Raw genomic sequence first — 24,448 nt, 5'->3', positions numbered from 1 at the left:
GTTATGACCACAAGAATCTGTGGGCCCTGAGCCCTGCACGGCTATCCTGAATCACTTCCCTAGCCAATCCTTCTTCCTCTCATCAGTGTCTGTAATTCATACCCTGTCCTCTCTCCTAAATCCTTCTTGTCCTTGTCACCTCCTCACTCTCAGATAATTGTACCTTTTATTAATTCACTGAGAAAATAAAAGCAATCAAAAGCAAACTGCCTCATCTTTCTACCACTGAATTTACTGCTTAAGTAGCAGTTAAATAGCTGTTGCACATGGGTAGCAATGACCGATCTGTGGGCAGAGCAGTAATCCCGAGTGTTTCAGGGCCTGAGAGGCTGTTCCTGGGGCTCCTTGGGTTACAAGACTTTCACTGTGGGCTAACCCTTCTTAGCCTTCAAAGACTGCCAACCTTCCAGTTACTTTCTTTAGCATGATTTCACTTAAATAATGACATCGTTTTCAATCATGTTTCTGCTGCTTTTAATTTGCCTGCTCAGTGGGTAATAACATAAAGTATAAACACTTCTTTTCAAACAAAATGGAGTCTCAGAGGCACAGAACTTAAAAATGTAAAAAGAACTTCAAAAGTAGATTAATAAATACTATAAATAAATGTATATACCTTGATTATTGCAGTTTGAGATATTGTCACCCATGAAGACAATTCTGAGTGTTTCCAAGCAAATTACTGTCAACGTTTCACTCCAGCAACACAGTTAGGAAAAGTGTAGAGCTTGTGCTGCAAACAGCGTCTGCTTTCCCCAGGGAAGAGTCCTTCCCATGGTGTGGCTGGCTTCTGTCTTAAGTTCTAAAGTCATAGTGTCAAGCCGAAACCCATATAGAATGTTCCTGAAAGTCCTTCGATCACCAGTGAAGAACTACACATCTCTTAAAATGTCCAGAGCTCTTTTTTCAAGATGTATGACTAGAGGCATTTCAGGCATGCCTCACCCACTTAGAAGAACCAAAACAATGTGTAGATAATCACACTTTGAATACATTATCCAAGAGGAAACATAGGAATTCAACAGAAAAGCACTAGGCAGCACTAAAATCTAGGAAGAAGAAGGAAAATGGACAGACTGAGTGGCTGGGACTGGATGGGAACCAGGAGGGAATCCGCGTACAGGAGAAGTTGAGTGTCTTCCTGCAGTTCGCTTTCCTGTGGGGAAATAGTGCAATTCAGGTCACAGGAGAGCACTTGGACCCTCCAAAGCCCTGATTCTGACTTGGGGAGTAGCCAGGAGACTGTGAAAAAGGACTGTTCCAGGGAGGGAACATGCCTGGGGTCCCACACCCTTTCTGGGACCTGTGTGGCTGTAGGTAAGAGACAACATTCTTGGATCCTGGCTTTTAACAGGCTGTACATGGTCCTGGGAACCAGCAGTTCCAGTCCTGGGTGTTAGGGAGACTTGGACCGCTGCTTGCAGAGTTGAGGTGTGAGTGAGTGTGGTCTTCTACAAATAGGACTGAGAAGCAAGCATGATGTGGGCTGCAGCTGCTGGTGCTGGAAGCAAGCAACTCCCCTGGAACCTGAGCAGGACAAGATTTGTCACAGAGGCTTGGTCTGCAGTTGGACAGGAGCTCTTATTTCCTGTGGCTGAGTTCCAGACTAGAAACAAATTCCCAGGTCTTACTGAACAGCCAGGTTGGCTGCAACAGCCAGGATCAGGGAGGGAGCCCTGATGAAACTGGGGCATGAGAGGGACACAAGTACTCCACCCGCTGCCCAAGGCTGTGGCTGCTGGGACCAGCTCCAGCCTCTCATGGTAGGACCTCAGTGCAGTGATGATCACCCCTCACCCAAGCATTTATCCAGGGGCCTGAGGATCACCCCACCCCACCATCGCAGCTGGTGCATCTGTTTGGCATTAGGAAGCCCCAGTGCAAGCTTGCCTTGTCCAGCTGCTCCTGGCTTCACTCCACCCTCTGAAACAGAGTGTAGGATCCAGAGTCCTGAAAGTTCCACAACCCAATCCACCACCTAGGATACCTGAACATTTTTACCATGGGACAGAGGTCAGGCACAAACACCCTACTGCTACCACCTCAGCTGGCTCCCACCTGCAAGTGCCACCTACTGTCCTGCCACATAGCCCATTGCACCCACTGCCAACATCAGCACACAGAGATTGGGAATTAGAAGAGCATCTTACCACCACTGCTACTGCAATTGCCCATGCCATGCTGGCTTCCCAGGAGCTTGAGAGCCTGCTCACCTGCCTGGTATACTGGTACTACAACCAGCATCCAAGAAAGCCACCCAGAAGCCCAAGAATCATCCTATTGGGAAACACTAACACAGGTGCCAGTACACACTGCCCAGGGCACGAGGGTTACACATTGTGATTTAGACAGGTAGGCACATTTGAGCGCCAGTGAGCAACTGATTCATTGAAAACATAAAATATGCTTAATTTCTCACTTCTTTCCTCATTCTTGTCTGGTTTATATTCTACACACAGCTCCTGTTCTATTTGGTCCCAGTGTCAGAAGCACTAAACTCTATTGATGTAACATAAACATTAAATTTATTCATAACCATAACCTCATTTTCATAAAGAGGGGAAAACACAGATCTCTCTTAGGGCATTTTTTTTTTTTTTTGGATTTGCTTTCCTGTGAAACTGTGTGATGGTTTAAGATTTTTATTTAAATGTATATTTTTCCATTTTTACCCATATGAACAAAATTAAGAGTGATTAGTAAATATTTGCAGAATTCCCAAGATTAAAATACTGTCTTAAAAGGCTCCTTTGGTATAATTTATTTGAATTTTATCCCTTTGCCAAATAAATCTCAAAAAATAATAAGCAAACATTTTTAATGTGAAACAGTTTATGCGATTTACATAGTAATGATTTTAAATTTCTTTGACCCCCACTTTGCATATTTTTCCCTGCAAGCTGAATCCAGGCATTCAGCAGAACATCCCCAGGGTCCTGGGAACAGAACTACTGCTCCCATTGTCATTCTGAGGATGGCATGGGGCAGTGGGAAGGACCCTGGGCCCTGTACACAGGGGACGTGGACCCACACCAGAGTCCACTGCTCCCTGGGTGGCCATCCCTGCCCTGGGCCTCAGTTTCCTCGAAGGTACAATGAGGACACCAAGCCTTACACTCTTCCCCCACTGCCTCTTCCTTTCAAAAGGTTTAACCAATGTCTCTCCTCTGGTCCAGCTCCACCTTCTAATCCATTCTCTTGTGTGTTAAGAGTTCCCTTTTCAAAACAGCTCTGAGGGTGTCATTGTCCAACGAAGACCGTGATTGTCTTCTTATTTACTTTTCAACATGTTCATTCTTTATTGTGGCATACAAGGCCCTGTGGGACCAACCACAAATCCCCTCCCCCTTGGCTTTTTTCCCTCCACTTCTGACTCCAGCCATTGAACCAACCACTCAGCCCATCTCAAACACACCATGTTGGGTTATGTATCTCCACTCTTGTACAAGGTGTCCTTTCTCCCTACAGCATCCTCCTCCATTGTCCTGCTGGTAAACTCCCGTGCATCCTTCCCAACCTAGCTCAAGCACTGCTGCTTCTGTGAGCCGCACTCCACCTTCCTGACCACCCACCTCTGCTGCCTGGCATTTTGCACACCTGCCTGTAGCGCCTCGGACTTTGTTCTCTAGCTGTGTCTTTGTGTTGTCTACTCCCTTAGGCTGCGAGCTATGATAGGCTTCATGTTCCCAGCACCTGGCAGAGAGCCAGGCACAAAATCTTAATAGGAGCTTAAAGTGTCTGATAAATGAATAAACAGAAGAGTGAATAAATATTCTAAGAATAAAGGAACCAATTCAATCCTTTTTTAGGTGGTGGTTAGAGAACATAGGTAAAATGTATTTTTTTAAAATATGAGTTACTAGTAGTGTTGTAAATGATTCAGATCAATTAGAGATACTCTATTTTGGAAAGAAACTTTTTGAACATTCACACTGACTTAGCAAGCACTACAATTAATATCTGGTGAGGTGAGGAGGATACTTGTTTAAACTGGTATCTTTTAAGATTTTTTTAAGTTGCTTCTATATTTGAATCAATGTGTTTGAACCAATTTATTCTTATTATTTAACTTTTAGACAGGTGATAGAGTCAACACACAGTTGTAGTATTTAAATTACTCAATTGAATTTATTTCTAAAAATAGAATTTGTACTCGATTACATACATCGTTTGAGTTTTGTGCCTGGGTCTAAGGCCCCCAGCTGTTTGACAAGTCTTACCAGACAGTGCTTACATTTCAAGTGAAGATGAACATTAAAGACGTGAGCAGACAAGTAACCAAGCTGTGTGATCTTGCATTTGTTATTTTGGGCCTGTCTGACTTTCTGTGGGATGAGAAGGGCTGTGCTAGGAAATGACAAGGTTTTCCTTGAGTTCAAACATTGTAGGTGCGGAATATCAGTTTCAAGTACAGTAGGTGCACCCAGGAAGAGCTGTGAGTATATCAAATAATACACTTGATGTGTAAAGTATATAGTCACTCTTCTGAGCCCCTCGGATTTTTCTAATTTATAATTTGAATGTTTGTATGTTGTGTTCTGAAAACTGGTTGCACAGTATTCCTCTCCAGTGTCGTAGCCAATGTGCTGTTGTCAAGTGCTCACATGGACAAGGGGCAGTTCTGGAGGCTGTGTGAGCAAAGGTATCGCACCCATGCCATGGGTGCTCATCACCCAAATGCAGAATCTAGCCACATTGAACGTCCTCCAGAAAGCAAGCTGAGCAATGTGTGCGGGCCCCTCCCCTTCCTCAAAGGGCTTTGTTGGGATTCATTCTGCCAAATGAGGATGCAGAGTAGGCATTCCATAAAGGAGATTCCCATTCCTTTTTATAAAAGTATGAATAAGGCAAGCAAGTCTTCACCTTCCCTTGTTCTGGTAAGGGAGATATCAAGGAAATATAATATTTTAAGGTGCTTCTAAAAAAATATTCTGTCGATTTTTTGATAGCTTCCTTTCTATACCCAGATTTTCAGAAGGTGGTTCATTCTGCAGTAACGGGAAGTTCCAGGCCAAGAGGATCAGTGGGGATAAACACCAGAGGGTAACTGGCTTGGCAGCTCACTGTGCATCACCGGTGGAGTTTGGCACCTCTCCACGAGATGACATTTACCTTACAAATATTCTCTCCTAGATGGATAAATCAAATATTAATAGAATTAAAGTAGGAGTTCACGTACAATGCTTGATGCATTAAATGTCAGAAAATACGTGATGCTTGGAGCTTAGAGATCCTCTGAGCTCATGTTCTTCCTGGTAAGTGACAGAATGAAGTCTGGAACATTTCTATTTTGTTTACAACAACCTAGAGAGTGATGGCAGTTTCATTTCTCTTGGGAGATAGATTTTTTTTGCTCAAGGTCAGATCTACATCAGTAAGCTCAACAACAGGAAGAAAATTCTCCAGGGCAAAAACATCTATTTCTGTGGATGCCACATGATACAGGTTTTGACCAACTCTGGAGGGGGTGGGTGCCTGTACTCAGCCAAAGGCTTAGACTCTGGAAACATTCATTTGTATATATTTGTACATGGATTGTGTATATTAATACATGAGGAATAAAAACATTTTAAATTCTGATATATTTATCTCTTATTCAGAAATAATAAAGAAGAATACTATCATTTAGTAGGAATGAAGATTTGAGAACCGCTGGTCATTATGTATATCCGAATATTTTAACTTTCCTATGGTGTTTTGTTTCAGATAAATTAAAAGCAGGCAGAAAGTCTTGCTCTATGCATGATCAAAATTGAAAGATGCATATAGAGTTGGCCAAATGTTTGATTGCTTTGCCTATATGTTTCCCACAATGTTAGAAACCCAACCAGTTCATTGTTAGGAAGTTTTTATTTTCATCTGGCCAATGCTCATGCTTCGTTGTAATCCCTTGCCCATTGGCTGCATTTGTATTTAGGACTTGCACACCCAGCCATGTGATAAGACCAGTCCTTCTGCACTGGGGAAAAAGGGGCCATCATTGTCCTCCTCTTTAAGGACTTTATCATCCTGTTGAAGGTACATAAATGGTTGAAATTCAGTGCAGTACATACTATAATAGAGTTAGGCACCAAGTGCTATCCAAGCATGGCAAAACTGTAGACTTGGTAGAGAAGGTGACATTTGAAGTGGGTCTTGGGGAAAAAAGAAGAGAAATTTGCCAGTAAGGAAGGGGGAGCGGCACAGCACGTGGAGGAAGGATCCCAGGCAACCACAGGGATGGGGAGTTCTTTACAGCTCGAGGCGTCAGCCCACAGTTCGGTGGTCATCATCAATGGTGCTGAGGAGTGGTGGTTCTGAGCATGAGTTTTTGAGACAGATCACTCTGCTATAGTCATTGAAGGTGGCTTGGAATAGAGTCTAGTGTGGAGGTGCAGGCAGGGGATGCGGAGGGCCCCAGCTGAAGCAGTGGCAAAGAAGGAGCAGAGATGTGTTTAAGGATATTTTATTGAGAAATGGGTAGGATCTGGTGCAAGATTTAAAGCAGAAGTAAAAAAGAGGGAGAAAGTTGAGGGTGACTCTTAGGATTCCAAAGGGATCTCTGGATAGAAGTTATGCCCTTTGGAGAAAAATATGGAGGTGGAAATAATACATACAGTTTTAGACATTTGAAGGTTCAGTTCCACGTACGATAGTAGCCTGGAAGAGAGATTGGCAGTTATAAACCCTAGGAAAAAACCCCAGGCAGTTCATATAATTCTTAGGAGAAAATGTGAGACCAGAGACGTGAGAACCCCTGGCACATGAACAGTGGTTTGTGACACATGTATGGTTACATTCCTCAATGGAGGGATGCAGAGGGAGGAAAGAAGAGGACCAGGGAACAGACTCTGGGAAAAATATCATGAAACATGAACCGATCTGAAGAGAAAACTGGATGGCTCTGAGGGAGTCCTTGGGGTCAGGAGAATGACATGGGTGCAGATGTCGAGGAGGCCATATGGAATGGGGACTTTAAGAAAGTCTTTGGATCTGACAGCCTGTGACTTCAGCTCTCCAAAGATGCGTCAGTCAGGGAACCATCAAGAGAACAAACAGAAACCCTCCAGATACTTCGTTTCATACAGAGGGTTTTAAATTGGGGGAATTAATCACAAAAGTATTAGAGCTGGGAAAGCAGTGGGAAGAACTTGGTGTCACCCAGAGGTCAGTCACCACGGGAGGCTGATTCTGCCTCTAGGGCTAAAGGAGAAAAGAGTATAATTGGGATCCTACAAGTCTGCACTTGCTTGATGGCGTCACTGCTGCTGCCATCCTTGCTACTAACGGAATCCCCACCGCCAGCAAGGAGCCCCGGAGGCCACATTCACCCACAGAATCTTGTCTCTACCGGAACACAAAGCAAAAAAATGGCATCTCCCGTCCACCTTCCAGCCTCACACGGACGACTCCCATAGGCAGAACCTGGCCAGCACTGGCAGGCAAAAGAGTCTGGAATGTGTCGTTTCCTCGCTTCCAGCCCGCTGTGCCGCACAGAGGAGACCATGGAAAAGCAAGAAAGAGCCTTGGTCCCAACAGTCAATGTCTGGTGGAGGGAACTAAGGCAATTGTTTTTATACACTAGATGCTGTTAATTCTGTTTTTAAAAATGATGATATGTACATGTGCCGATTTTCGTGGAACGTAACTGTCATGGGTTCATCAGTGATTCATGGTTTTCGTGACATTTTCTTCATTTGTGTTTTGACAATTAAGATTTAGAGGATAGTTTTCCTTCCTCTAAGATTGATGAGGTCTACGTCAGAGTCTACACAGAAGAAGTGGGCCACACATAGGGGAGTGGGTGTGGAGGAGGAAATAGACATGTGGAGTGTGCCTTTATGGAAAAGGAGGCTTCCTCCGCCTATATCTGGAACATTCTCTGTCAGCCTCCTTTATTCTTGGCCCTCACACCTCCATTCCTCCTGGGCTGCTGCTCAAATGAAGTTACTCGGAGCTCTTGACAGAGGATCCTGGCCTGTTTCATGCACTGTAGCTGATTTGAGGAGGTGGGGAATATGATTGACCTGTTTACAGTTGTGAAGATAAGTCATGAGGATAGTGGTTGTCAGACTGTGCTTTGTGGAATCCCCAGGGCTCTGGAGGGGCCTGCCCCAAGCTGCCATGAGGTTAGGGGGCAAAGGTAGCTGGGGATGGTTGGGGGGGGTATGGTGCTGGAGGGCGGGTGCAGAGTGAGCTGGGACAGTCTGCAACTTCCTCCACACGTTTTCCTACTGGATCTGATGAGCCCGTAGACTTGGGATTGTGTCTCCTCTTGTAGGCTAGATGCCCTTTGGTTTTTCTTTTTCACATGCTCCTGGCCAACGTCTGGGTTTATAATGAAGCTCTAATATGCTGTGGTGTTGACCTGAGCCTACAGTATGAGAGTCCCAGCTTTCTCATGACCTGGCCATTCCCTTGTTCCTCTTCTTTTCAAGAAAAGAATCGTAACGCCTCTAAGGTGCTCTCATGCATTACTAGAGAACTCTTCACTTGCTCAAAGTTAGATGGATGGGTGTTTGATTTCACTGTCTTCCTTCCAGACATCCAAATGTCACTCAACATCATTCATAGTCTATTGGGGGAGGGCAGAAACATCGTAGGAATTTCTTAGTGTTATTAAACATGGAGCTAACCGTCTGTTCCCATTATTTTTACTTATTTCAGTGGGTTGCATAGAAGTGATTTATGTAAATGTGCGTTCATCCTGCAACTCTTTTTTCCATTGAATTGTGTCTATAAATTCCCTATCAATTATAGTTTGAACTTGTTAAATATAAACTATGGCTCTCTTCAGTGACTTCAAATTTTTTAATCTCATTATTCTTCTTATATAGAGATGGCAACTAGCAAAAATGTCGCAAAATACAGAAAGAAGTGTAACTATTCCTACCCTCACTGCCTCCACCTCCCAGAGACAAAAAAAAATTGCCATTTTTTAAAAAAAGTAATTAGAGATATTAATTTTTGTCCGAACTATCCTTTCAATCAAATTACTAATTTGACCTGATACTGGTAAATTGCATCCTGACCAGTAGCTTTTGGCTAAATATTCCAGAAGATCTGATGGGGAGAGGGGAGCCTTTTCTGAGCCCTTGTTGTGGAGTGGAAGCTTAGCTGGTTTGAACTGATATAATTCCGGATGTCTGTACGATTGCTTTTACTTTTTAGGCACCTGTGGCGCAACTCATGTCGTTTTTTCATTTATTTCTGCAACAACCATTTAGAAAGCTGCTGGTATCCTTCTTTGCCAAAAAAGGAGTGGGGCTTAGCAGAGTGGGGTGACTTGTAGCTATGAGGAGCAGAGCCAGTGCCTCTCAGCCTCTCGTGACCTCCGTGTTGGCTGCGCCGCCCGCAGAACTTGAGGCTGACGAGGCCCCAGAGCGTTGCCAGGGGCACGGTGACTGCCTCCGCTCCCAGGGCTAACAGGACCTGCAGAAGTCCTGGCTTACCACGGTCTCCTCCACTTACAGCTGGTAACCGCAGCGCGTATTGGCGTGTGTCATTCGCTCTAACATTCGGAGGGAACATTTAAATTTCATTTTCTTTCCTAATAGAGCTGTGGTTTCTTGAGCTCTTTTCGTCTTGACTGATTTATTTATAACACAGTCAGGGGGCAGCAAAATGATTCTGCCTGAAATTACCCAGTAAGAGAGTGGTATTAGCCATGGCAAATTAAAAGCAAAACATACTTCGAAATTATTGTGAATGTGGTTACACTGTAAGTCGGGCTCCCCACTTTGGAGCCTGGCTCTTAAAAGCGATTATAACGTTACTGGAAGAAGAATTCCTTGACGGACCCACCACCTCACCCCACATTCACTCTTTGGTCCGCAGCAGCCTGGCTCCAGCCCCGCCTTCCCCGCTGAAACTGCCCTGGCCAGGGTCACCCCTGACTCCCAAGCTGCCAAATCCAGTGGACACGACTCTGCCCCCATGGCCGACAGTCATCCACGCTCCCCTTCTGGAAACATCCTCTTGCTCTAGCGTCCTCCCCAGTCTCTCTGTCTGGTTTCCCCTCTCCAGCCTTTCTGCCTGAGTTTTCCTGGCTGGTCCCTAGGCTCTTTCCACCCCTGCCCTTGCTATACTGTCCCTTAGGGGTGGCTCATCATTCTTATACGTACGTTTATGAAGGTGACTCCCAAACTCATGTAGCTGGCCTGCCGCCTCCTGTGAGCTGCTGAAACAGGCACCCAGGTGTCCCCTTGGCACTGCTCCTCAGCCCCTGCCCACACGACTCGTCCTTCTCCCCACACAGTTACGCAAGCCAGAAACCTGGTTTCCTGTCTGGGCCCTGAGCAGGTGTGCCAGGCATCAGCCCACTTCCCCATCTCTCCTGTTCCTGCCCAATCCAAACTCCGGTCATCCTTACCCAGGGGACTGCAGCACTTCCCACGCTTCCGCATCCCACGCTTCCACGCTTGCAAGACTCTCTAAGAGGCAGGCCTCACCTGGCAGTGGCTGACATTTCTCTGCTCACAATCCTCAATAACTTCCCTCTTGCACTTAGAAGAAAATCTAAACTTCTTTCTGGAGCTGTGTGTTGTTCTCCTTCTGCCTCCCCCAAATGTTAAGCCCTTTTCTCCTGCTGCTCCCTCTGCCCGGGATGTGCGTCTTCCACTGGGCTGGCTCCTTCCCATCTTATTGTTTTAACTGGAACCCGACCTCCCCCGGGAAGCCTCTCTCACCACCATATCTAAAGTAGGTCCCCATGTTATTCTTGGTCTCAGCACCCTACTTATTCTGTAACAGGATGTTTCACAACGTATAATTATTTTGTTTTACTTAGTTTGTCACCATCTGAACCCCTACCTTAATACATGTCTCATGAAGTGGGGGGCTGTGTCTTTTTTTCTTCTTATCCCCAGTGCCCAGAGTGGCAGGTGACCAATTGAGTGAATGATTGACAGTCTAAGCAGTAGTACCTGTGACTGTCAAGGGGTGGCTCATACCTATGGATCAGCATTGCCATCTCTTTGATAAGTGAGTTGAGGGATAGCAAATGAGTGACACACACGCCATCACTTCTCCATGGAAGATACGGCTAACTCAGCATGGCACCTAAACCCATTGAGCCTGTTTGCCTCCTCTCAACACACAGTGCTTCCTTCACCCACTAACAGCCTATCAGAGTTGGCATGGCGATGGAACAAGAGACCATGAAATGCTGATAGGCTTTTAAGATGCTTGCTGTAGAACAGTCTATCAGGAGACTAAATCAGATGTTAGAAGACATTGCCAAAGATCAGACTAAACATGTTCAACATCTTTAGTTACTAAGGAAATGCAATAAAAACCACAGTGAGATACCACATCACACCCACTGTTACCTAATGCTCAAGCAACAAGTAAGTGTTGAGTATTCTTGCCCAGATACTATCACAGAAACCTTCTTGATAAATAGACAAGTGTGATCAAATGTTATAGATATTCAGACCACTGGATTTCTCACTAATCCAATTGAATAACTAGTATTTACTTTTTGTTGCTTTACCCATTTAAAATCTCTAGCAACCCTGTGCAGTAGGAATTATAAGTGCTGTTTGGAAAAACAGAGGCCCATAAAGGATGGGGGGCTTTTTGGTAAGTGATGAGTCCAGCTGTGTACTCTAGCCTCCAACACTAAATTCATCACTCTTTCCACATGGCTGACCATTTGGAGGCCTGGTTCATCCCAGGACATTTCAAAGCAGGTGGCTTGACTTGCATGATTCTTGGTTGATTCTGTAATTAACCATTATAAGTTATCCTTTTCAATTCTGCCCAATGACTTCTTCCATGAGATACTGCTGGGTAATAGAGTCTAATAGGTAGGAGATGGCCCAGAAGAATGGCATTCCATTCCTCCACTGAGCCTGTGGTTCAGAACACCTCATTTGCTCAAAATAAACTCTCGGGGGCATGGCACAAGCCAGTGAGTTTTAAAATGCCATTGGAATTTGCAGTCCTATGTATTAGGAAACAGAACTCATAAAGCTCAAGTGATCCTGTGGATTGAGTTGAAAGAGCTTTTTTGATCCCCAAAGACTTTCCTTCCTGGACATTTAATCCCATTTAATTTAGTGTCTCTGAAATATCAATATAAGCCAGTCAATTTGAGGCTGTCTTTTATTGTTGACAGATTTCAGAGCTGTCAATGACTGAGCACAACTTCTGCTGTAAATCTAAGGGACTTAATAACAACATCTTCCTTCCTTGAGACAACACCTCTGCTCTGTCTCCCTGTAAACACTTTATTCAGCCAAATTGCACATATGCTATTTTACCCCGTAGAATTGTTAGCTAGCGTGACACGGTCTCCCCTTACTACCCAGTGTTCGAGCCACAAGTAAGTACTGGGCGCTATGCAGAACAGTGAACCCTGCCCCATGTGTGAGCCAGCTGAGAGCACCCAAGAGCCAAAGCTGCACACACCCTTTGAATTGTCATGGACAGATGTTTACGATATGTTGTTAAGTGAAAAAAGAAGTTATAAAACCATACACAGATTTCCAAATCTAGTAGCGGGGTGAGATGAGCTAGTAAGATGCTTCCTTTTACTAAAAACACATAAAAGATCTAATAAAATATAAGGTTTAATACAAGAAAGGAAAAATATTTGTAAATAATATAACAGATTTGTATCCAGCACATATAAATAAGTCTTACAACAATAAAAGAGAAATAATCTAATTTAGAAATGGGCAAAAAATTTGAATTGATTTTTCTCCAAAGAAGATGTGTAAGTGGCCTATAATAACATGAAAAGATGTTCAACATCATTAATCATTAGGGAAATGCAAATCAAAACCACAATCAGATCCCACCTTATACCCCCTAGGGTAGCCATAATCAAAAGGCAGATAATAACAGTATTGCTGAGGATGTGGAGAAATTGGAACCCTCACGTTTTGCTGGTGGAAATGTAAGATGGTGCAGCCATTTGGAAAATAGTCTGGCAGTTTTACAAAAGGTTAGACATAGTGTTACTATATGACCCAGCAATTTCACTACTGGAATTGAAAATGTAAGTCTAACATGCGAATATTTTCTCCCATTCTGTAGGTTGTCTGTTGCTCTTGTGATATTTTCCTTGGCTTTACAGCTTTTTAATTTGATCAGGTCCCATTTATTTATTTCTGTTGTTGCTGTGATTGCCTCTAGGGTCTTCTTCATAAATTCTTTGCCTAGGCCAATGTCTATAAGAGTTTTCCTAACGTTTTCTTATAGAATTCTTATAGTTTTATGCCTTAGGTTTAAGTCTGTTATCCACCGTGAGTTGATTTTTGTGAGAGGTGGAAGGTACAGATCTTGTTTCAGTCTTCTACATGTGGCTATCCAATTTTCCCAGCACCATTTATTGAATAAGGATTCTTTTCCCCAGTGTATGTTTTTGTCTGCTTTGTCAAAGATTAGATGGCTACATGAGCATGGTTTTATATCTGGGTTCTCAGTTCTGTTCCATTGGTCTATGTCTTGTGCCAGTACTGTGCTGTTTCAGTTACTATAGCCTTGTAGTATAGTTTGAAGTCTGGTAAATCGATGCCTCCCAATTTGTGTTCTTTTTGCTTAAGATTGCTTTTGCTATACGGGGTCTTTGGTTCCTATTCTGTGTTGAATGTCCTGAGTTTTCATATCATTGGAAAGTCAAAAAATCACAAGCTGAATCATCGTAAGTAGGGTATTGTCTGTGTCTTACTACTACTATAATAATAATAAAGTAATGGTAAAATAGTAATAAAAATAATAGCAATAGAAAGAAATAATTTTTCTACCATTCTTTGTGGGCCCTCAATTTTGTAGCAGGACAAACTCAAACTTGCCAATTCAGAGTAACCTGGTTACTTTCAGTTAGTTTTCTCCCGGGTGACTCAGTCTGTTTGGGGCGTATTGTCGTCTTTCAAGGAGTCTCCTTTCCTTCTCCCTGAGCACAGGGAGGAATGTATGCACTGTCATGTTTTGCATTAACACGGCTGGCCGTGTGCCCAGCGTGACCATGAGCTTTTCAGAAGAAGGAAATCGTCTTGTATCCAACTCTGAATAACCAGTGCCTTGATCTGCCGTCACCCAGAGAATCCTTATTGACTCACATCGATCTGAAAGCTTTGAAAATCCCTGGGTACTTCAGTTTCCAGGGATGTTAAATAGGGCCAGGGCTGCATTTATCATATTCCCAGCAGGGCTGTTACGAGGATTAATGTTTTATCATAAGTGATCTCCTGCTCCTTTAAAAAGGCATTAATTAGGTTAAAGGTTTTATTTTTTTAAGGATGTGCTTATTAGTTTTTTAATAATCTGTGTCTCCATGTAGTCTCTGAAATATAAGTAATAGGATTTTCATGCCTTTTCTTAGAAAAGAATGATATACAGGAGTAAAACTAACCCACCATTAGCGTTCCTCTCCAGACATCATGTTACTTGGTTGATCTTTCCGAATTTTGTTGTTCTGCAGAAAGGTCCTATGTGGTAGCTTGGCCTAAGGGAGGGCCAGGGCAGGGTGCTTTGGGGAAACAGCCCCGACCTGATGTGTTGTCTCTCTGCTCCCCTCCCCCGCCCTGTCTCCCAGTGAGCTGAAGCAGAAGTTGGATGAGGAGGGCAGCAAGTGCAGCATCCTCTCGAAGCATCAGCAGTTCGTGGAGCACTGCTGCATGCGCTGCTGCTCACCCTTCACCTTCCTTGTCAACACCAAGCGCCAGTGTGGGGACTGCAAGTTCAACGTCTGCAAGAGCTGCTGCTCCTACCAGAAGCACGAGAAAGCCTGGGTCTGCTGCGTCTGCCAGCAAGCGAGGTGAGTGACCGGTGCACCACCAGGGGCTGCCCCAGGTGGCACCCGCCATTGCCTTCAGCCAGGTAGGACCAGCAGGGATTGATGGATCAGCACAGAGTATAGACTGCAGCAGAAAGATTGCTGAGGAGAGATGTGAACTGGTTATGGATACCCACTGACATTTGCAGAGAGGAAGGCCTCCTGGAGCCCTGGGTGTAAGTAGAAAGGGGAGGTGCAGGCAGTCTTGGAATTGAAGGTGCAGCTTCCACGTGCTACATCCATCCTTCTGCAGTTTCTCATCTGGTCTCATCCTTTCATTCATTCCTTCCAGAAGCATGTTGGATTCTTAGGAATTAGGCTGGGTGCTGGAAACGTGATGGTGAACTAGGCAGATTGCTAGTGACTTGTAGGGTGATGATGGGATATGTGAGTGTTGGTCTCACTGTGTTGACACATGCCCTGATCAATTTGTCATTGGCTATGGGGGACACTGAGCAAGGAGCAACTGGCCCTAGTGCCTGGAGAAAGCTTCACAGAGGACAAGAAATCAAAGCAGGACTGTAAAAGATTAAAAAAAAAAAAAAGAGTTAATACTGTGAAAGGGAAGATGAAGACCGCCACATGAAGGAAATGATTAGCATGGCATTTCTTATCCTCCCTCAGTGACCAGCAGAGCATTTCTTTGATACATTGTGTATTTATAAACTGATGAGTTTGATAAGCCAGTGTCTGCAATTCCTTGGAATTCTTAAGTCTGTGTGGATCCCAGCATTGGTAGAGCACATTGTGATGCGGATTTGCTGCATGCTTCCATAATGCCTGTTACAGTGAGCAAGACTGAGACTGGCTAGTCCTGAGGGCACACACTCAGGAGCTCCTGCCACCCTCATCTTTCCCTGCTTTACCTTTCTCCTCCCCTTGTTCTCTTTACTCGCTTCTATTCTTCAACACATCAAGTCCTAGCATTTTCCCATAGAACTAGTTAGTGAGGACAGCTGCTGTGTTCCCGTGGGGTCTCCAAGGAGTCAGTCTCTGGGCGGTAAAGAACAGAGGAGCCCAGAGACACCAACTGAGGCAAAAAGTGGTTTGCTGAGCATCAGTGTCCAGGACTGGGTGCTGCCCGGGTCCTGCGCCTGACCTTCAGAGCAGGGAACACAGCTGCGTCTCCACATGGCAGATTGATGGGAGGAGGAGACACCCTGTGACAACAAAGGGAAGGAGGAGACTCGGATGTGGATGACCTGGTCTTTGGGAGTGGTGGATGGAGAGTGGTTCGTCCGTGCCTTTCGTCTCTCAGTAAAAGTGGGGTAGGGTCAAGCACTGAGAATAAGAGTTGGATGTTGGAAAAAATTAGATTAGGTTTAAAATACACATTACAGGAGTCGGAGATCCAGGCTTTTGAGCCAAGTTCCAGTAACTAATCATGAATCTGTTTCCTTTCAATCTTCCCATGGCTTGTTTTGCTCCAGCCACACTCACCTGCCCATGTGCAAACATGACGAGAGTAGCCAGTTGGTTTATTACTGGGTTGGGAGTTTTCTAGGGGTTTGGGAAAGGTCAGAGGGTGATGGAGTTTAGGGTATTAGATAGTGAAGGAAGTCAAGACATAATCTGGACAGTGAGGGAAGTAAAGACAGAAGGTGCTATGGATAGATGGGGAGAATATGAGGGGATCAGTCAACTAGAAGTACCTGGTAAAGTTGAAGAACTGTCACAGTGCAGGTACTTAACAAAGCAAATTGGAAGAAAAGAAAATTTTGTGCAGGGAGGAAGATGTTTGAATGAGTGATTTCCAAAGTGGATTAGTTGGACAGTTATCAGGAATAGGAGATGAGGTCTAGACAAGGATATCAAGGAACTGAAAAGTTAATGCCCATGGGTTCTGAAATGACCAGGTGGTAGCAGCGGTATGGAGGTGAAGAATGAGGTAGAGGACAAGTTTCTCTTGAGTGAGAAGGAGGAACTAGAAGGTCAGGAGGTGACAGAAATAAGAAGTAGAAGAGGGTGGGATGACTGAAGGTCATGATTCTGCACCCAGCAATTTGGGTGAGTCTTACACAGCACTTGGCTCTAACATTGGCCATGGCACCATTGTGCTACCGTGGCATTTGTTACCAACTGGTGGTGAATGCCACCAGGACAGGGACACTGTCTTCTTCAGCTCCGTTTGTAACACCAGAGCCTGGTGCGTAGAAGGCACTTGGATCTTCGTGAGCCAAAATTAGAACAGGACAATGTCCAATAGCAAGATGTGTGGTACAAGGTGAAGCTTTAGGAATTTTAAAGAGGAGAGGATCCAGAGAGTGTTAGGTGCCCTAAAGAGGTTCTACAGAAGAGAGAATTCCGGATGGAACTCTGATGGAGAGGAGGAATCATGAGGCATTGTGAAATAAGGTGTGGCATGAGCGAAGAGGCAGATGCCCCCGAGGAGCATGGAGGACCTGTAGCAGACCACTCTGGCAGTGGGAGGATGGCAAGTAGTTGGGTCAGTTTGTGAGAAGAATTTAGGTTTGATCCTCAAGGTGTGGTGCAATCATTGAAATTTCAAACCCTAGCAGTTATTAAAATATGCTATTCTTTATTGTGCCTCAACGTACTCACCCATAAATGGAAAGAAGTATTTGTACCCACACAGTTTTGTTTCTGTCAATGTTTCTCTTTTCCTCTTTCCTCTGTGTCAGAAAAATCTCCAAATTTAATGCAGTTAGTAGTAGTAAAGTGTACAGTTGCAGCCTCTAGACCCTACATTTACCCTAAGTTGTATGTGGGGGTCTTTTATTAGTTATAATTAAATGACATTGCATTTATGTACACAACCTCGGAATCATATCTCTTACAAAGGGAAGAACCCTGCCTTGCAAAGCCAGGTCTTCTGATTGATTCCAATCCTTTACTATTTTACTTATATTCTATGATCTCAAGAAATTGCCAGATATTGAAAAATAAGTTGTAAAAAGGGCAGAAAATGGCTGCTAAGGCTACATTTTAAATTTCCACTTCATATTTCTTTTTTTTTAATTTAATTTAATTTTATTTTTTTTACTCCCCCCCCTTCATATTTCTAACAAGTATATGAGGAGGTAATCCCATTTAACTTAGTCTTGCATCGTATCCATGTCAACATTGCATAGCAGCTCCTGAGTTCAGAAGTAGAACACTAGGAAATAAAAGACCATTCATAGAAAGATACCTGAAAAGACATGCAAAAACCAGTGTATGCTTGTTCCATTTCTTTTTTAAGGAAGTGAGGGATTAATGCGTAGTCTTCCACACTCTGTGTATCTAGCTCAGACAGAGCACACCCACACTTGTTTAATCAAATCTGGCAGAAAAGGGATGCTGAGGAGAGATTGGGAATTTTGCTGTTTTAATCTCGTATTATGTCTTGGGGGGATGTTTCCAGGAGTTTGGGGATTATTGTTGGCTGAAACCAAAACAGATGGAGAAGTTTAGTCCATTCCCTATGTTTCCATGTTATTCAAGTCAATCTCAGGAAACTGTCTAGGGAACAAATCCATGAGACATGTGGCACATTTTTGCTTCTTGAAATTTCTCTAAGGCCCAATTTGACGGAGAAGTACGTCTGGGTCATGGTATCGCAGATGTATGGCCTGTGGGCTGAGAATATTTTATGTTGTAGCTGGATCGTGTTCATGTTTTTTGAAGGGTTCCTCAGAAAAGTTTATTTTATTCATAGAGCCACAAACTGTATAAACCCTGAGCATTACACAAGAGTCATAGCCAAACTCATCATAATGTGAAACATTTAAGGAATATTTTGACTTGAACCAAGTATGGAAAATTTCAGATAAATAACAACTTCTAAAACCTGCCCAATTTTTTTGAAGCAGAAAGATAGTTTACAACAGATTGTTTAGACTTTAAATACAGATTTTACCCCGGCAAAAGCCAGCATCATGCTGGATAATGGCAGTGTGGATGCTCTGTGCTGCCGTCCACTTTGTCTAGTGGCTCCTCTGCCCTTCGGTCAATCTGAAACCCCTCCTTGGTCAGGAGTGATTAACGTTAGACATGAATCTTTGTGCCATTCTTCCAGCATATTCGTATTCAAGCAAGTAGGTTTTTAAAACATTGTGTATGTCAGATTCCATGAAGAGCATATTTTGTGTGTGTGTGTACATGTATGTATGAAATCTCAGTACATTAGTAAGACCCATATTCACTCCCCTCTACCCATGACAGTTTTCCTTTCCTTATGCAAATTAAGCCCATTATTGTTGCATTGGTTTAATTTCTAGCTGCTTATTTAATGGATACCACAAATATATATATTTTTTGAGATACTGTAGGCCGTGGACAACTATAATAAGAACAATACTTGTCCACACAAAATTAAGGAGCTAGGAGTTGAGGGCTGACACTAATGTGACAATATTAGCACAAAGCCTGAGAAGTAAATATTAATACCTGTACTGAGCACCTGGGCTTGTCTACAGTGTGGCTCTAAATGAGTGAGTCAGATTAGGACTCAGGTTTATCAGAAGAGGACTCAGAGTGTCAAGTCACTAAAAAAGGTTGATAATCTATAACTTCTTTTAATCTCAATGAAAAAAGTCTATGTGTCCTGTTCTGTTTTATTATTTAGTTCATTAAAAGCATTGTAAGAATTTTAAATGAAAATTCCCATTTAATGGTCATTGCTGTAATTATAATCATTTGTTTAGTTCCTCATCAGTCCTTTTGCTCCATCTGTTTTGCCCCAAATATCAACAAAGTGTTTGGGAAGGATGTGGCTAATGGATGCACAGTATGTCAGTGGTTTGAGAATTCCGGTTCTGGTGATTTTAATCTTGAAAATGAGCCACACGGGCGACCTAAAACCAAAGTGGATAATGATGAGCTGAAAGCTGTTGTGGAAGCGAATCCATCGCAACCTATGCATGAGTTAGCAGCAAGGTTTGACGTTACTATTCCAACAACATTGGACCATTTGAAATAAATTGGCAAGGTAAAGAAGCTGGATAGATGGGTTCCACATGAATTAAACAAGCATCAGAAGAGAAATTGTCTCGAAACTTGCCTTTCTTTGCTGTCATGACATAAAGGTGGACCATTTCTACACTATATTGTTATGTGTGATGAAAAATGGATTATTTTTGACAATCCCAAGCATTCGGCGCAATCGTTAGATAAAGATGAAGTGCCAAAACACAGTCCAAAACTGAATCTTCATGAAAAAAATCTAATGGTGTCTGTTTGGTGGTCCAGTGCTGGTATTATCCACTATAGCTTCATGAAACCTAGTCAATCAATTACAGCGTATGTCTGCTGCAACCAACTGGACGAAATGGTGAGGATGCTTGTGATTAAGCAGCTGAGATTGGCTATAGAAACAGGTCAATCATCTTGCAAGACAGTGCTCAACCACATGTCGCACAAACACCACCACTCGAACTACAAAGCCTGGACTTGGAAACACTTTGTCAGCCACTGTATTCAACAGACCTTGTACCAACTACCACTTCTTCCAGGCTTTGGACCACTTCTTGCAAGGAAAAATATTTAATCCTCAACAAGCTGTGGAAAATGCCTTTTGCAATTTCACCCTTACTCTCTCTCCAGGCTTCTTAACCACTGTCATAAACAAGCCACTGTTAAGATGGCAACCCTGTTTCGTTATTTTAGGTGCATACTTTGATTAATTTTACTGCTTCTTATTTGAGATGTAATAAACTACACTTTTGATTTGAAATCAGACATTTCATATTTAATTACATAATCATATTCTATTGATTATCAGAGGTTATCAAAATTGAGGAAAGAATGAGTCTAACTCTGGGCTCCCCAAGAGAGAACTAGACTCATTTCTGCAATTTGGAAATTATATAAACTAAGCAAACATTTGGAGAGATATGCATCACTTACCTATCTGTGGATAGGTTTGAGCAAAGGTTTGATGCAGTTGTAAAGCAAATCTGGGGTCTGGGTGGTAGATGGACCCAGTGGTTCTCATGGGATCAATATCATTGTTCAGGGGGAGTTCAGAAATATCTTTTGTGAGAGTATTTTGATTATCACAATGACTGGGATTACTGGTAACCTCTGGTACTGTGGAGCCAGACATCCTATAGTATGTGGGACATTTGTAGGCCAAGAAGAGCTATTCCCTCCAGAATACCAGGAGGGTTCTGTCAAGCAACAACAGTTGACTGTACTGCGTGGGTTTTCTCTGAGCACAGAGAAGGGTGAATATCTCCTGAGTCAAGCTGGGTATTGTGCTCAGAATGCATGGTAGGCCTTATTTCTACTCAGAGACTCAGTTGGCTTTTCCTCTGGTATGAAGGGGGCTAGTCCACATGAAACCTAATTTTCCTCTTCCTGCTATACACTGGATACCCTGAAACAAGGCCTAAGAGTTGGTGATGACAATTTCAATGTTAACATTTATGGGGTGCTTGTTAGGTACCAGGTGTGGTGAATAATCAGTCACCCATGATCCCATCACCGTAATAGAATTATCGTCATCTCTGTGTTATCATCCATATAAACCCATATTTTAAATGGTGATAATCATGGCAATATCTCCCTGTTACTACCATTTTACTTAAACACATCAACTTTTATCCCCATTTGTATACAATAGTCATAGTTATTTAAATGCCTGTTTAACAGTCTATCATGATATTGTATCACAGTTTATTAACTCATTTTCATGATTTTAAATATTGGTGTTTCTTCTTTCATTTTTATTTTGCAACTACAGATGACGTCCCCGTGAGCATCTTTAGTCACATGTCCTTTTGCCTCTGGTTATTTTCTTAAGAAAAACTCTAGGAGTAGAACTCTTGGAACTCTTGGTTCCAAGACTATATATGTTTTTCACTCTTCTTAAATAGTACAATGTTGCTTTCTCACAGAATTATGCAACATTACTCTGCCACCAGCAATAAACATCACTTGCAGCACAAGCTCACCAATGTCAAGTTCTCTCATTTTAAAAATTCTCACTATTTTTCTGGGAATAGAATAGTATTCTGCTGTAGGAGAGTAAAATATTTCAAGAACTTTGGATATTCCCCTCTGGTTTTCTTAAAAGGCTCTATGAGCGTCTTGAGATGGTTGGGGATATAGTGTCAGGTTTGTCCAGCTAAAACCAGTGTTACTACTGAGGACGTATCATATACAGTGTTCTCCTAGCAAAGATTATTTAGTCCTGAAAGTTGGAAAGAAACTCTGTACAAAATACTGTATTCATTAATCCTTTCACCACCTTGGGGATATATGAAATGGAATCAATTACTTATCCACCAAGGATACGACATCCAAGTTATGCACAAGACAAGTGGAAAAATACCCCAGTCTCAGCCCCCTTGAGCTGCAGTGAGTCACTGAGGCAAGGGGGTAAACGAGAGGAAAAAGTACATCATCTCCCGCTTAGTTCCAAAATGAAAAACCTTTGCTGGTTTTCCATTAATGTTTTAGCTTGTGGTCTTGACGTGTCCCTGCAGAGAGCACCGTTCAGGCTCGTACTGACCACAGCAGGGCGGGGCGTCCAATTCCACTGTCCACTGTCAGGAAGGCCGTGAGTGCATCGTGCCTTTGTGGATGCTCACTTTGCAAACGCTGCTCTGTGTCACCAGCTACAGACCTCAGGCACAGCCCCATCTTCACCCACCCTCTTATTATATTAAAAAACAAAACACATCTGAGAAACAAAGCCTGGCTTGTCCTATCTTTCTAAATATACAGTAGTATCATCCTGTCTTTCTAAATAAGTGAGTATATGGGTAGCTGGTACCCATGGGACAGACGGACTATGGTCTGAGAAGTGGGTTGAGTGACACAGCTCCTTTAGAAGAGAAAAAACATCATCACACATTTTGTGGGTGCACCTGCATGTCTCTTCTGCCACAGATCCTGGCAGTGGCTGCACAGGACCCACACGCTGCCCCCTGCTTTGTACCCTCACTTCCATTACTTTTATCATGACTCTGTGGGTACTTTTCATTTGCTCATTTCATCTATAAAGAAAAGTTCATGACACCTTGTAATCCAACCTACCTCACGGCCACGAGATACTTTTCTTTTTTACTTTTTTTAATTGTGGTAAAATATATATATTCTAGCGCTATATTTTTAGACAGTTTTGTTGTGATATAATTCACATGCCATGGAGATCACCCATTTAAAGAGTACAATTTAGTGTTTTCCAGTGTATTTGCAGAGTTGTGTGGTGAGGCACACCACTTGTGCTCCCTCTCTATTGTAAGAGCGTAATCACACGGCCACGCTTAGCTCAATGGGGGACTGAAAGCCACATAGCTAAAATTCAGTTTCCAGGGAGGAAGGGAAGAAGTGACTTGGTGTTCAGCTATCAATCCCCAGGATATAACTGTATGACAGTTTCCCTCACTTGCCTACCCCCCAAAATAGCAAGGATTATATAGAGGGTAGGATTATGCCCTTTTCCTTTATAGTTTTCTGTATTTCTAAAACTCTAATGTTATTTTTTAAGCTAGAAAAAAATAAGCATACAGTTTTATGATATAATACACCATTCTCAACTGTTGCCCGGGCTAGAGTGCCCTGGCGTCAGCCTAGCTCACAGCAACCTCAAACTCCTGGGCTCAAGCGATCCTCCTGCCTCAGCCTCCCGAGTAGCTGGAACTACAGGCGTGTGTCACCATGCCCGGCTAATTTTTTCTATATATTTTTAGTTGTCCAGCTAATTTCTTTCTATTTTTAGTAGAGACGGGGTCTCGCTCTTGTTCACGCTGGTCTCAAACTCCTGAGCTCAAACGATCCGCCAGCCTCGGCCTCCCACAGTGCTAGGATTACAGGCGTGAGCCACCATGCCGGGCCACCATTCTCAACTTAATGAAATGAGTTGTCATTACAGCGAAGTAAACGTACTTCAAGGCAGCTGTCTACAGTGGTACTTAAAAACTGAAGCATTATAGTAAATATGCAGATGGCATCTCATTAGCTAATCCAGGTGACAGTTTACAGTGTATTGGGTGACTTTCTCATTTCAGTTAGAGGGTAAAACAAAACCACAAGCCTTTTTGTTTTTGTAGTGATTTTGGTACCACAGTTTAAAATGTAGGTTAGAAATTAAGTGGTACCTATCCCCAAACACTGCTGAATTCAAAACCCTCTTCCTGCTGGAGGTTATATATGGGTGAGCCTCCTGCAGGCTCTTCATCTGCTTGCAAGAGAGACTCCAGTGGTCTCCTCTCCTTTCCTCGCCCCCAAGCCTCCCAGATTAGCACTTGTAAAATCACTTCTTATGCTGCAGCAGGCAAGTTGTTCTGCCAAGAATTGGCTTGTGCTGTGGAGAGAAGAGCCCTATTTTAAGAGATGCTACGGACTGCCAATTCTGCTGAAGGAATTTTGGGGGTGCTAGGACTTCCACCTGTCAAAACATGATTTGGAGTTCCTTTGGAAAGTGGAATATGCTCAGAGACCTCAAGTCCTACTCCCTCCAGAACCTCTCAGTTCTCCACTTTTGCTTCATTTCCACATCATTTTGAACTCGAAGCATGGAGGTAAGGCCAAGCAACGTGATGGATGTTAGAAGGGGAAAGGTCCAAATTCCCTAATTTAGCCATGAAAAACCCAGAAAGAGGACAGAAGCTAGCCAGACTCGCTCCATTGTCATTTGTCAGTGGAGATGAAGGAATGTAACGTGTCGTATCTAGAATTTGATTATATGAAAATCACACAATTTATCATTGAAGTTTTCTAGGGAACTTTTGAGAA

General features: G+C 43.1%; 1 protein-coding gene across 1 annotated transcript in view; it reads left to right on the top strand.

Annotated features, from left to right (window-relative positions):
* LOC123623600 (myosin VIIA and Rab interacting protein) overlaps positions 1-24,448 on the top strand; it is a 255,538-nt gene that overhangs the window by 91,537 nt on the left and 139,553 nt on the right. Inside the window, 1 exon segment of the mRNA XM_045530922.1 lies at positions 14,525-14,746. Coding sequence (XP_045386878.1) covers positions 14,525-14,746 — 222 coding nt within the window.

This window comes from Lemur catta, chromosome 18 (genome assembly GCF_020740605.2).
Source record: "Lemur catta isolate mLemCat1 chromosome 18, mLemCat1.pri, whole genome shotgun sequence".
Classification (NCBI taxonomy): Eukaryota; Metazoa; Chordata; class Mammalia; order Primates; family Lemuridae; genus Lemur; species Lemur catta.
This window is presented reverse-complemented; position numbering and strand designations above follow the sequence as displayed.